The 15,294-nt window shown below is 40.0% G+C and overlaps 1 protein-coding gene across 4 annotated transcripts in view; it reads right to left on the bottom strand.

The window, feature by feature from the left end:
• CACNA2D3 (calcium voltage-gated channel auxiliary subunit alpha2delta 3) overlaps nucleotides 1-15,294 on the bottom strand; it is a 790,850-nt gene that overhangs the window by 425,513 nt on the left and 350,043 nt on the right. For all 4 annotated transcript variants that reach the window (XM_036219353.1, XM_036219351.1, XM_016156350.2 and 1 more), the window contains 3 exons: nucleotides 12,283-12,414; nucleotides 3,341-3,401; nucleotides 3,096-3,246 (listed from right to left, as the gene is read on the bottom strand). In XM_036219353.1, coding sequence (XP_036075246.1) covers nucleotides 3,096-3,246; nucleotides 3,341-3,401; nucleotides 12,283-12,414 — 344 coding nt within the window. The remainder of the gene's footprint in view (nucleotides 1-3,095; nucleotides 3,247-3,340; nucleotides 3,402-12,282; nucleotides 12,415-15,294) is intronic.

The raw sequence follows: 15,294 nt of genomic DNA on the forward strand, positions 1-15,294 counted from the left end.
GAGCACAAAGAGAGAATGTGGCTGTCTGCAAGGAAGAAAGAGAATTCTCACCAGAAACAAAACCCTGTCGGACCTTGATCCTGGACTTCTCAGCCTCCAGAACTGTGAGAAGATAAACTTCTGTTGTTTAAGCTACCTAGTCTATGGTATTTTGTTACAAAAGATGGAGCCGACTAATACAGTGCCTAAGTGTGTAAACATAATACCCTACTTAGTGGATGTTTGATAATACTTGCGTGCATGCCCTTTGGTGCAGCAATTTCACTTCTAGATTTTATTCCATAAAAGCACACACAACTCTACAAATACAAATGCATGAGTCCATTCTCTGTAGCACTCTTGAGAAGAAAAGAGATCAGTAAAAAACTAATGTCCAGCAAAAGGGGACCAGTTAAAAAAATTAATGTCAACTATAGGCGATAGAATGGCCTGCTTTTCAAATACATGTGATTACAATATGGGTATAAAAGCAAGTTGCTGAATATTCTGTAAAATATGATTCTATTTTTGTATAAAAATTATGTTTGTTCATATACATAGAAAAATTCAAAAGAATATGTGCCAAATGAAAAGGGAATGAGAACATTTCTGAATTGTTTAAGTTTTTTACATATGTTGCCTATATTAAAAGCAATCAAAGTGTAAAAGTTACTATTAATTAGTGGTTCCTTTTTTGACCTCAGGCTTTTGATATAAATCCACTAACATGTTTGATCCATTACCTTACCCATTAGGGGAACAGAGTTTATGATTTTAATATAGAGGCTTCTAATAAAAATGTTCAGAGAATCTTTCTAGTTATTGAAATAATAATGTATATAGTCTTAAAGCTGATCATTGAAAACTAGCAAACAGATGTATAGTGAGGGTTAATGAAACTTCTAATGGGTTTCTATAAAAGGGACGATTTGGGGTAAAAAAAATAATTTTTTCCTTAACTGTTCTCTAATAACTGGCATGTCTACTTTTAATTATCTTAATCACTCTCTCTTCATTATTGAGTTGACACTGTTTGTATATCTTAATGAACTTACAGAGATTATTTCAATCGATTGGTTTTGTTAACAGAACAATAAATCTCGACTGATAAAGGATTCAGGATGTAATTAGTTAGCTCTTCTTATTATGCAAATTTCTGATACTTCTGTAATGAGTAATTAAAGATTAATAAGAAAGATAGTCCCAAATTAGCTGCTTCTTATCTGTAAATGCTTCAGGATCTGTGGGGATCAGGCTATACTTACATATTCACAATGAGACTGTTATCTACAGTAACTTAACTCTTGATTTAGAAACCCAAAGTTCTATCTGAAAGTTTCCTTGGAAAGAACTGTGCCCCTGGCCATAGAGTTTCACAGTAAGATGGCTGAGCGGCTCAACTACATTCTCCTCACTTCTGCTCAGGAAGCAGGAGGAGGTAAAGCCAGACAGTTTCTGAGTCCTCACTGTGCCATTTTCTGGCTTTGTGACCTTAAGCCAATCATTTATGCCTCTTGCTGCCTGTCTTCGTGCCACTTAGCACAAAGCTGGGAGAAGATCCAATGAGATAATCCACATAGGATATTTTGCAAGGGCCTTGCATACAGTGGTTGCTCTATGGAAGGCAGCCACTGGTGTGTTATTCATTCGAAAAATATTGAAACTTCTACTATTTACCAGGCACTGTCTTAGGCACTCAGGAGAGTTCAATGAATAAGACTAACCCCTGCTACCATGGACTCTATGTTCTCTTTCTTTTCCATTTCTTCTTTAGGGCTTTTTAAAATTTTAAGCTATAATTCACGATGCCCTGTGATTGTATCTTTTTGCTTAGAATTTTATCAGAAGCACACACAGGCATGACACTAATTCAAGCAATCCTCTCTGCAAGCCCAATGTCATTTAAACACACCTTTGGCCTCTGCCTGATGAATAAAAGTGGGAGTCATGCCCATGTAGAAAGCTGCCCAGAAATAAGGTACCTCAATGACACATTCTGCTCAGAGGCTCGAGGAGCCAGACAGACCACAGCAAAAGCAATTTTGGAGCGTGTCCACACTACTCTTCAAACAGCTCCCCTTCTTTCATATCCTATCATTGGCCATGGCTTCTGTGCACCCAGCTCAGGTAATCCTGGCAACAACCTCGTGGGTGATGTGATTATACCAGCTTCACAACTGGTGGGTTGATGATGACATTCAAGTGGTTTGGCCTAAGAAGCACAGCTGTATGTGGAAGAACCAGGATTCAAAACGAAGCCCCAATTCCAATGCCCAAGTTCTGTACCCTTCACCACACTGCCTCCTCTGCTTGATGCAGCTACTCCATGTCCCAGATAAAGGTGATGCGGCAAAGCACAGGTGACCCATGCACTTGGTTAAGTACTCAAGGAAAAGAACCACACTCTTGTGCCATAATCTTTGTGAAAAGAGGGTCATAATGGACATGATGAAAATCATACCATGGTACTGGGGAGAAGAGAAAAAAGAACTAGAGATGGAAAGCTGAATCAGTGTTCTTTCTAGAGAGGATGTCACTGCCTGAGTTTGGTTCCCAAACTCCCCACTGCTCAGATCTGTGACCGCAGGCAAGTTACAGACACCACCAAAACCACTCCCACCACCTGGAGTTGCTGTGAGGAACAGAACGCAAATATGAAGAGTAAAGTAAATGGCACACAGTAGGCACTTAATAAATGCCACTTTTGTTTCCGAAGCTGAGATAAAACGTTCTGTGAGCTTTCAACTGCTCTCCATATTTTAGTCTTTTTATCCTTCTGATTATTATTACTATCATTGTCATCAAACTAATGTAGATTAAAGTTAATTTTCACATAAGAAAATCCAAATCTGGTGCTGCTCTTCCAGATAACAGCACCTGCCCTCATGGTTAGGAGAAGAAATGTGCCCAACTGCATTGCAGTCTCCCAAAACCCCTTGACTAGCATGATTCGGCGAACTTACAGGAGAATAACTGGTCCTCATCCTGGGGCATCTAATGCTGTATATACAAAAGCAGTGATAAAGTGACCGTTAAAGCAGTACTAAAGTAACTGTTGCTGCTGAAAGATCAAAGGAGCCCAAAATGCAATGAAATCTCAAAACAGCCACACTCACAGCAATTATGTTGAAGAAGTCATCATCGCCCAGCGTGTCCAAAATAGATGAGACTGTTTGCTTTGCAATAGTCATGCGGAGACCTTTCATGCTGCCACTGACATCAACTAAAATGACCACGTCTTTTGGAGAAGTTGCTGCCTGGATGTACCTAGGACAGGGGGAAATTAAATAAAAATAAATGTTGAACCTCTCTGTAATTTTTCTCTTAAAAAAAATAACCAAAAAGTTTGAACATTTCTTACCATTTTCGGTTCCTACAGTCAAAGGCAATGACTCCATTCTCATCTGGTTCCCATTTAATCCCTAGAAGAAAAATGGAGTTATAAGAAACCCAGAAACTTCAAATGTTTATTCATAGCATTTCAAGACTGCTCTGCTTTGCTGATTTAAGGGACAGGGTGGAAAATCACATGTGAAGACCAACCCCAGGGCTCCTCACATGCTCCATCACCAGCTCTGGGAAGGTGCTTCAGGGCTGTGAGACTACAGCCAATTGGCCTTAGCTCACCTGCTCCAAGAACTGCTGGAGAGTGGTGACATTGTTAGTGATGAACTGTCCATCAAGAAAGGACGTGACCGAGCCCCTTCTCATGGCTAATGATAAAGTTAGCCAAGGTCATTTCTCAATATTCCTCAAGTTGCTGGACCTAGTGGCACTGTTCATAGATCCCTGGGCAGAGTTGGGCCCTACCCCCTGGCCCAGGGTAAGGTAATAGCTATAGCATAGGGGGTGGAAAAGCATTTGATATGTTTCTTTCTCAGAATATACATAGGTCTGTTCCCTCCTCACTCCTGTTTTTAAAATCATGAATTTTGGCCTGGCCTTCTACACTGAAACGAAATAAAATGGCCCTAGTTATGCTATATAATGAGGTTTGAATTTCAGGCTTTGAAGCCTGGAAAATTTTCCCCATGTGTAAAATGGTATCCAACGCCCCTAGTCTCATAGTTTGCAGACTGGTCGGGATATGCCCAAGATTGACACTCTACACCTATAACTTAGTTTTTAAGAATAAAATTTCATTAAAAAAGAAAAGTGTTTGCTACCTAAAAATTAGAAAGTCATTATTTTCAACCATCGGTGCTGCTCAAGGATGGAAGATTTAACACACAGACCTTGGAGTTAAGAAAATTAGGACAGAAAAAAATATTTTCACAGGAAAGAATAGTGACTCAGATTATAGCACTGAGACTCTCCTTTCTAATTAATAATGGCCAGCTTTCTAGACCACTCTGAGCTCATGATGAGCATGTGCTTCAGATAACATCCTCAAATTATTACACAGATAACTGTGACATGGTAGTTTATAACACAAAAAGTCATTTTGTTTTGTTTTCTTGTACCTACATTTTCCACCTGCAAATGTGCCTAATTTAATGAGTTCCTTGTAACAAATCAGAAAAAAAGAAGTATGAGAAGCCACCGCCAGTTGAAGGTCATTAGGTAATGAAGATAAAATAAAACTGACATGATATTGTACACTAAGGGACACGAATGCAATTTGTTTTAAAAATATTTGACACTCTGTATAAAGCCAATGCAGCTAGGATCACAGTCTTGACACGCAATGCAATCATATCCATGGTGAGGCTTGGTTTGTTCCAATTTGTAATTCCACAAAGAATTGGTTTAAGTCCAACATAAGGAGAATTTTTTTAGTGTATTGACTCATAGTAGGTGTCAGTGGGTATTTCTTGAACTGAATTGTGGCGAGTGTTCTTAGAACAAGAGCATATCTGATCACCCTCCACCCCTTCCCTTACTCTGCTATCCGCCCTCTCCATCACCACGTGTTCTGCTGGGAGGAGAAAATGTGCAATTCTCTTTTACTGCCCCCGCATTTATGCCAGGGCTCAGAGGAAAGGAATTAATGACACTCATGCTCTCCTGGATTCAGATCATTTCTTTGCAAATGGGCTTGTAACTCCTCCCAGTCGCTGTTGAAGCTTAGTGCTTTTTAAAAAGTCAATATGAAATTAGTCTTCTGGGAAAGCCTGTAAGGGATACAATTCCAGAGGGAAAGTGGAATAAATGGAATGACCCCAGAGCCTTTTGTCTATGAATAACAATTCTCATCAAACTCCAAGTGCTCTGCCAGTTGTAGACATACAGCAATGACTGAGAAAGATGGAACTAGCTCCTCCTGCCCTCTGGAAGCCTCACATCTAGCAAAGAAATAGAGAAAAAATAAGAAATCACAAGAACCAGAGATGTCAGGAAGGAGAAGTACCTAAGACTATGTTAGTGTATAAAAGATGATTATTAAAGAAGAGGTATCTTCTTTAAGCTGAGAGTAGTATGGCAGTGTATTAATTTTCTAGGGCTGAGGTAACAAGGTCCTCCAAACCGATGGCTTAACAAAAATGCATTCTCTCACAGTTCTGGAGGATATATATCCAAAATTTAGGTGCCATCTGGGCCATGCTCCCTCTGAAGTCACTAGGAAAGAATTCTTCCTTGCCTCTTTTAGCTTCTTGGTGCCTCCCAGGATCTTTGGTCTTCCTTGACTTGTAGCTCTCTCCAACCTCTTCCTTTGTCTTCACATGGCTACCTTCCCTTGGTGTCCCTGCGTCCTCTCCTCTTATAAAGGTACATATTAGTTTGGATTTAGGGCCCATCCTAATCAAGTATGATCTCATCTCACCTTACCTGATTATAGCTACAAAAGATCCCATTTCCAAGTAATGCCACATTCTGGGGCTCCATGTAGACATGAAGTTGAGGTGGAAATACTATTCAACCCACTACATATGGGAAGGGCTTGTAAAACAAAAGTGAAGTGTGGCCACAAAGAATACCCCAGACAGAAAGAACAATGTTTGCAAAGGTTCTGGGGAAAAGTATGCTAAATTCAAAGAACCAAAACCATGATGGTGCAGTCATGCAAAGAGGACGTCTCTGCCAGAGGAAAGGAGCTTGACAGCAGCAGGAACCTTCAGGCCCAGGCCCCCCTGGTCAGGATATGAGGTTCATACTGAGTGGAGATGAAGACAGTCCCTTGAGGCAGTTCTAGGAACAGCTGCCCAGGATGTGATAATAAAGGCCATACCTTGTCTCAAAATCAGGGCTGGAAGGGCCTTGGCAGCCAACTTGCTCAAATCTGGCATTTGGGCCAAACCTTTATTTCCCGGCAGGGACTCAAAGGTTCTCAGAATTCAACATCTTTTCCTGAGATTTCTAATTAGGACAAGGACTTGATCATCCAAATCCCATGCCACTGCTCTTTTTCTTATGCAGGCATTTCCATAAGGATTGTGCGATGAGGAGTTCTCCAGGATGTTAGCATGAGTTAAATGAATAACATGAAAACTGGTTTCTAGGCCACAGGAGGAATATCTGAGGGCCTTTAATCTGCTTAAGTGCATCTTGAAACTCTGTGACTGGGACAGCAGAGGCAGCATTTACCAAACTAATTTGACCACTGAGCCCTTCAACTCCCCACAAAAGAAAAAAAGCTCACAACAAGCTGTTTTAGAAAACAGACCTCAGGAAACCCTATTCCAGATGGTACTATCTCCTCCAAGGACATATCAACTTTTTAGCATATAACATTTTGTACACACAGGTATTTTGAAAATTTTCAAGTAACTTCAAATTCCAAGAAATAACAGTTGGCTCATTTGAGATGAGCCAACTCTGAGATCTAAAGAATTGTCCCTTACAAGAACTATCCCCACAAGCTCCATAATGTCTGCAAGTGCCAATATCCCTTTTGGGATCCCTCCCAGGCTGGATGGGGCATGAATCTTAACACAAGAGGGATGATGCAGTTCCGCCGACATCGCTGCCATCCAGCCTTCTCTCTGAGGCACTCACTCTAAGCTTCATTATTAGCATCAGTGATTGCTAGCCCACCTTTCTCAGCTTTCAGAGGACAGATTCTCTAGAACATTCAGCATATCCTTAGGTGAAACTGAAAAAAATGTCAAAATATCTACTGCAGATTCAAATGCTCACATCTGATTGAATTTAAAAGACTGTTCGACATTCCTACGCCCCATAGTTTGTCCCCCAAAGTCATTATAAATTAATATTGGAGAGAAATCACTCTTACCTACATACAGATCACATATGATTTCATGTTCTACTTCAGTATATGCAAATGAATAGTAGGGCCATATAACACTGTCTGGAAGTAAAGCCACATGCTGCCAATGTAATTCCATGTGTCAAAAAGCTTTAAGACTGCCCATCAAAATTAAGAACTACGATAAATAGCACAATAGAAATCCAAATATTTTTTAGCCTCTGAATTTACTTCTACTTGGCTCTAATCTCCCCTTTTCATAATTGAAGGGTGTCTTAGTCCATTGCTTCTCTTTTCTCTTTAGTGCCATCTTTTTCATAAAACTTCTCCGGCACTACCAATGACAGCCAAGTCATCTCCATAACCTACCACCTGAACAAACACAAACTATCCCATTGCAACTTGGGATTTCTTTTTCCTATCTGAGAGCAAAAAGTCCATAAATATGCAGAAAGAAAGGAAGGAAAATCGAGAGGAAGCAGATGTTGCGTTTATCCCTAACTGGATAAGTTTTGCCCAATTCCTTCAGCAAACATTTTTTACTTGGCCCCAAATCTAAAGTTTAAACAAATACCTTCCAATACAACATAAGCTCTAAAATAGCCAGTCTTTAATGAAATGCTAGCTTCCAGCGTGAGTTTAGTTGCAGACAAATTTGGCTTTAAAGTGTCTTCAGAGACACTGGCTGTGCATTCCTTCAGAATAAAAGCTCTTTCATTTAATCAATGCCATCCTCCTTAACAATCTCTTGAGAAATCATTCACTATGATAAATGAATATGTAACAAGAGAGTTGCTATGACAGTTATGAACTATGGCTTTCCTTGATCATTCATTGAAATGGTCCTGTTGAGCTGGTCAAGGAAGAAAACTCCAATATCAAACATACTGTACCCATCATTAACCCTGAGGAATATGGGCAAGATAATAAACACAAAGTAATGCTGTGCACAGAACCTACACTTCATGTGTTACTAGCTCATATGAGTTCCAACTTGCAAGGAGCTCTTTACTTAGCCATCTGTCTCCCTCCTCATGGCTATACTATGAACCACCTCTCACCTTCGTTTGGCACAGAAATCATGACAGAGGATTAAAAAATCAACTCCCTTTGTGATCATCAAGTCTTCTATAGGAATGAACTCCCTGTAGGGTGAGAATCATCACGAGAACAAAAGAAAAAAGAGGTGGTTGAAATATTAACACTACTACCAATTCCCTTTTCCCCTGTTAGTGTGACTTGGGTTTGCTGATCTCTAGGCCTGTTTCCTCATTTGTAAAATAAGAATTACAGTAACTCCAGTTCAGAATCATTGTGAAAATTAAGTCAGGCAATACTTATATAAGCACCCAGCAGAGTACTCGATAAACAGGGGCCACTATCACTATCATTAGTATGAATGTTAATATTCACAGCAATCCCAAAGGCTCCCAAGGTTGAAACTGAAATTAACAGAGCTTTGATAAGCCCTGAGTAACCAATCCTACAGAACTCAGAGGCCCTTTAACAGCATTTTAACCTTGGTTCTTGTTGTTGTTGTTCGGAAGTGCCTATCTGAAGTTCTGTTCAGTAAGTCCCTTTTGCAATACATGCTCTAAAAGTTAAGACCAGTAGTACCTTGGGAATTGGGTATCAGATCATAAAAGTCTTTCTCTACATAGTTGTATTGTTCATCATAATAGATACTAGTCCCGTGTGGCTATTTAACTTTAAATTAATTAAAAGTAAATAAAATTCAAATTTTAGTTTCTCAGTCTTACTAGACACATTTTAAGTGCTCAATAGCCACATGTGGTTGGTGGCTACCATGTTAGACACTACAGATACAGGACATTTCCATCATTGCATAAAGTTCTTTTAAAAAGCACAGCAAAAGTGCTGCCACATGCCCACAGGACATAAGTTGAACTCGTGGAGGTCTGTGCAAATCTATGTAGAAATGGACACCATCACAGGTATGCTACTAGGGTGATGCTAACTAAAATTCTCTTTCCAGTAAGAACTTCCTCTCACCTCTAGAAGCTGGGATTGGTGCTCTTTTTCCATGATCCCCCAGCACCTCTATTTCTCCCGCCTTAGCATGAAACACACTGTATCATGATGACCTGTTCATCTGTATTTTTCCCCCTGGTGGTCACCGTCCCTTCTTTTGAGTATCCACTGCAGGCAAGGCCACACTAATCCTGAATAATCCCCATGGTTTCAGATGACTGGCCCTGCCCACTGTCCAGTCTCCCGGGCTTCAGCTTGTAGGCATGTGACCCAGACCGAACTAATCTTTGGGCTTTCACCCAAACTATTGAGACACAGTCTCTCTCTCACCCTAGGACCATAATTGAAAAACAATCCTACGAGTCCACTGCCATGTTCCCCATCATGAGGAGAGCACCTGCTACTGAAACACGTCGGAATAGAAGAGGGTAGACATGAGAGATTAAAGAAAAAATTCAAAATCCAAATGAAATTGCTGACTACTAGAATCTGGCTGTGTCTCAAAATAGCACACTCCCTGGATTTCAAGTTACATGAGCTAATAAATGTGTCCCTTGCTGGAGCTAGTTGTAACTGGGTTTCTGTCACTTGCGACCAAAACTCCTAATGAATGCATTTCTCCACGAGAGGGAGCTTCATAAGGGCAGAGGCCTTTTCTGTCCAGTTCACCATTTTATCCTCAGGGCCCTACACAGAGCATGGAACAAATGAGAATTCAAGTGCACTTTTGTAAGAATAAAGAAACAGCTCTTTTGCTTAAGAACAGAAGGGCTGATTTATAATATTATCCATAACTCTAAATATGAAACGATGCAGCCTAAAAAGAGAAATATCCTAGCAAAAAATGCCCATGGGTCACTTTTCCTATAATCATTTGATGTCCAGCAGACAAGAGATGTGCTCTCTTTTCAGAACTGAGTCCAGACATTGATCAGGGCAGTGAAACCTCTTGGAGGGATTGCAACCTATGTCTATAATAACACAGAAAAAAATGCAGAAATTTTACAAAGTCAAAATTCTGCCACAAACGTCATAAAAAAACTATAAGCATTTGAGTCAACTGTTCTGATAAAAAAAAAAAAAAAAACCTTATACATTATGAATTTCCTCTATTACATAAACCCTCTGTGAGGATTCCCTTTTGTTATAGACTGATGTTTGTGCCCCCCAAAATTCATATGTTGAAGCCCTAATCCCTATGTGATGGTATTAAGAAGTGTGGCCCCTGGGAGTTAATTAAGTTTAAATGAGGTCGCAAGGGTGGAGCCCTCAAATTAGCACCCTTTTAGGAAGACTAAGAAATACCAGAGCTTCTTCTCTACCATGAGAGGACTTAGGGAGAAGGCAGCCATCTGCAAGCCAGAAGGAGGGTTCTTACGAAGATCCAAATCTGCTAGCACCCAGATCTTGGACTTCCCAGCCTCCAGGACTATGAGAAATAAATGTATGTTGTTTAAACTACTCAGCCTATGATATTTTGTTATGGTAGCCAGAGATAACTGGTATATCTTCATTTTCAAATGTCCTTAAAACCATAGTTTGAGGACTTTCTGGCAATTGAGAAAACAAATGACCTGTGGTTTCTTATCTGTTCCACCTTCGTTCATCTAAATGCTACATGGTAAGATGGTAAGATGTCCTTGTGGCTTCCTCAGTGGCTCAGCCACCCACCATGCTTTAATTTCAGCAACATCTGCATTAAATTTACTCTCTGTTGAGTGTATCAAAGCAGATTGCAATTTGGTGACATTGGAACTTTAATAAGCCACTGTTGATTATAATGTTATCTTTAATAAGATGCTTATTGTTTAAATTTCTGTGAACTCCAGGGGGAATCATGCATGCCCTCCTGACCACAGCTCTTGGAAAATGTTGAATCTGACAAAACAGACATTTGACAGGCAAGTCTCAGGAGACAGATGCTGCGTGCAGGGCAAACAGCTCCACAAGGTAAAGGCTGGAGTCTCTGTGCCTCTTAGTGCAAAGATGTCAGGTGCCTAGACTTACTTAATGAAAACATAAAAGCCCCGACTTAATTGTTCCAAGATTATGTAGGGTGTTTTTTCCCTTCTTTTAGGTTGAGCTTGTTAATTTCTACAGCTGTGTTGTTGGCACAATTGCAGCCTTAAGTCTTGTTTTCACAATTTGTAAGCAAAATTAAAACTTCCCTTTTTAATTAAAATTCAAACTAAGCTAGAATTAAATTCCTATTGCAAAGCAGAGACCTTGAAAGGCCTCAGAAGAAACACCTGTTCCACAGGCATGATGGCCAAACTCTGCCAAATGCACTCATCTGAGGATGCTGTTGGTGGCCCTTTGAGGATAGGTTGCTGACATCAGTGATGCTTTACCCATTTCAACCTCTTCTTCCAAGGGCAGTCAGCTCTGAAGTGGGGAACTCCACATTCAATTTTCCATTTCTTACACTTTTCAGTCAATTTAACTCTGCCCAATTATGACTTGTTCCTTTCCTTGATTAGAATAATAGTAACGGTAATATTATTAGTAATAGTAATAAAAGCAACTCTTGTCCATAAGATTAAATATGGTTTATTTCACACTCCAATTCCCCACTTTTAGTGGCAGCTCAATGAATTACTCTATTGAGAAAGATACTGAAACCACGTGTAAGTTCAAATGCCTTGTGCGTGTGCGTGTACATGTGCAAATGCCACATTGCCATTCCTGTCCTGAACTCCAATAGATTTAATAGTTTTTTTAATTGAAGTGTAGTGCCATACAATATTATATTAGTTTCAGGTGTACAACACAGTTACTCAACATTTAAATACCTCATAAATGATCACCATATTATACAGTAACCATCTGTCACTGTACAAACTTATTATAATACTACTATGTTCTGAATGCTCTATATTACATCCTCATGGCTTACTTATTAAATGACTGGAGTTTTGTACTTATTAATTCTCTTTACCTATTTTGCCCATGTCCCTCCCCTACCCCCTACCCCGCCTCCAGACAACCATCAATTTGTTCTCTGTATCTATGAGTCTATTTCTGTTTGGTATTGTCTGTTCTTTTGGTTTTTAGAACTTTTCATTTTCTCCTGAGGGAAGGGGGAAAAAGTTTATCCTTGAACCCTAAAGGAAAATAGTACAGAATCATAAACTGAATCATAATCCTTCATGCAGGACACTCACCTGGATACTGCCTAAAGAAGCCCTTTGCACTTCCGAAATACTGCCAAATTAGAGATGGGTCACGGTCAAAGTTATCAACAAAAACTTTGTTTAGAGATTCAGACCAATAAACTCCATTGACAATTGCTGGGTCTGGAAAAAAAAGAGAGAGAGTAGAGGACTGTTACAAACCAAAGTGAGATAGAACTTGGCCGGCAGCCCACATAGCTGGCAGTTATCTGCATGAGGACTATCTTGCAGGAAGCCATGAAAAAAGTTGTAGCTCCTGAAATGTATAGCTCTAGAGAATTCCATACATTAGGGCTTCTCCATCCTGCCTGAGCCCTCCAAGCCACCCAGGAGCCTCTGTTGATGGCTCCTTACTTGAAAGGCATGTCCTTTTATTTGTAACTTTCAATCTCACATAGCCCATAGTTCTAGAGAAAGCAAAGAGAGATCTTAGCATTATTTTACACCTTTCCCTCTCCTAAGTCAGAATTGAGCATTAAAAATGGGAAAAAAATGTGTTTTCTTTCACCGCAGATACCTTAGCCAACTAGCTTTGTTCCAATTCTCTCTACTTCAGATTGAGAAATTTGCCTTTTTAATAAATAAATAAATAAGAATTATGTAACTAAATTTCTCTACTTCTTTTGTTCAGCAGAGGATGTGCTCCACTAGAGAAGGAACAACCTCAATGTAGTCTTCTTTTATATGCCTTTGACCAGCATACGGCAGAAACTTCAAAAATGTATGAACTGATGAAGAGATATATGGATGCATGGGCAGATGAATAGATGAATGAGTGGGTGGATGGGTGAGTGGATGGACGGATGGCCAGTTAAAAATGATGGTTGTTCTCTGGATTCCAGGTGACCATCTACTTTTCCGCCTGCTATTGCATGAACAAATTTCTTTTCCTTAACCTTGATAGCTCAAGATAACACCTTTCCCACTGCCCACAGTTATGAATTAAGGACAAATACTGAAGGAGAATAAACAGGTATTTCTCACAAACTGTTTTGTGAAACAGAATAGATCACTGAGAATGCTCTGTTTTCTTTAACCTCTGAATCTCCTATTTCAACATGATGTCACATCAGTACACTGTTCTACGAGGAGAAATAATTGTCCAATCCCAATGTGATGAGGGTAAGAACAACAATAGTATGAGTATGGTAATAATTAAGAAGGGGAGAAGAACCTTTGAATCCTTCTCATGGTGCAGGCGCTGAGCTTATCTTAGCTCCCATCACCTCTACCACAGCCCTCCAAGGCAGGTTGCCTTGCATTCCTCCATGCTACACAAGTGGAAACTGAGTACTGGGAAGCTAGGTTCTTTCCTAAAAGCATGCCACTACTAAGTGACACAGCCTCTGATTTGTGTTTTCTGTATTTGTAAAACGAGGATAATAGTGCCCACCTTGAAAGGCTGTTTGGAAGGTTAAACAAATTGACAGAAAAGGACTAAAAGCAAAATGCATCCCCAAAGTCATCCGTGGAGGTATTCCACTGGCTTGGAGTTTGTGCATCCTCACCAGAGTTCCCTCTGGGACTCTGAGTTAGAACAATCCCACTATGGTATCCTTATTCCAAAGATCTCTCCATACCACACAGTAGGAGGGGTGAGGAGAGATTGGGCCACTCCAGTTCTCAATTCTCATAGCAAAACAATGCAAGAAATGTTCACATAAATTAGGTGCGCTGACAGTGAAATTACTATTAGCATCAGTGCACCCCACACTTCCCCCATACTGTCTGCCCTTTGCCAGCTGGCTAGCCCCAACATGTTTATCTGGAGAGGTCTGAGGCAGAGCCCACAAAACAGTTGCTGATCCAGTGAGACATAGCATCTTATCTTATTGTCCTATCTCTAGCTGCCTTATTTTTTCGGGTCACCTACTCAGAGTCAATAGGCAATTGGGATTCTGACTCTCGTCTTAAAGGTAAATGCTGTAACTCTTGTGCACAATAATAACCACGTCGTGGGCTAGGAGAGTGAAAATGACCAATTTAAGCTTATACTGCAAAACAATTTTGAGAAAGACTTTATCATCACAATCTTGGAGAATGGAGCCCTTTATTATTCCTGTCCAAGCTTGACAATAATTATTCTGACTCACTCTCTGCTACAAAGGCCCCTTAAATTAATCCACAAAGATGCAAATAGTGACACGGAAAGATCTATGGTTCTTGCCTCTCCATCAATGGCCTCAATTATGTCAGCGTCATATAAAAATCTTCCACGATTAAAAGCAAAAATTCCATTTCACTAGCTCACTGTCTCAACATGTTAAGGAGTCTAACAGTTCCCAGTCAGACATTCTTTTTCCTTGAGTGTGGTTTCTTTGGGGGTAGTAAAAGGTTGCCCATGACTCCAGGTGGTACTGGAAACCTACAATTATCCTTTGGGAAACTGAGCATATTCAGAAATGCAACAAGAATTGTAGTGCTCTGAGGATCTTTTTGCCCATTTCATTTGTACATCATATCTTGCTCAGAAATTATTCATCTCTGAGAAGAGGGGGCTTCAATTTTCCTAGTGCACGGTGAACGAGAGGATAATCACTAAAAGATATGATCTGGTTAAAATGCAGACTGTTGCACACACCTATTTGATCAAATATTTGAAATAACACTTCCTCTGACTTGTAAAATAGTCATTGTGCACTGATTCCACAAGCTTGCTTAGCAAGGAAATTAATAGAAGAGAAAATCTTGAATTGCTGTCCATTGTTACCATCACTTGATAGAGAAAAAAAAATGAAAATGGTGACATGATTAAGTGGGGCATTCATGTAAATGTTTAGGTAAAGGAAAAAAAAAAAGACAAGTTAAAAATGGTTTTCCCAACATCATTGTTAGAGAGTGGAAGTAAAGTAGCCCCCAACGGGTCAATGCTTCCCATTGCACCCCATGTATCCAGGTCTCCAGCTCCTTCTAACATCTACTGAGGTAGAAGTGAGCGTTACTGGGGTTCGAATAAGCACCTCAACCTGATGTTCCCTCTGTGGTTGCAGAGAAAAGTTGCTT

The sequence above is a fragment of the Rousettus aegyptiacus genome, unplaced genomic scaffold (genome assembly GCF_014176215.1).
Source record: "Rousettus aegyptiacus isolate mRouAeg1 unplaced genomic scaffold, mRouAeg1.p scaffold_m13_p_4, whole genome shotgun sequence".
NCBI lineage: Eukaryota > Metazoa > Chordata > Mammalia > Chiroptera > Pteropodidae > Rousettus > Rousettus aegyptiacus.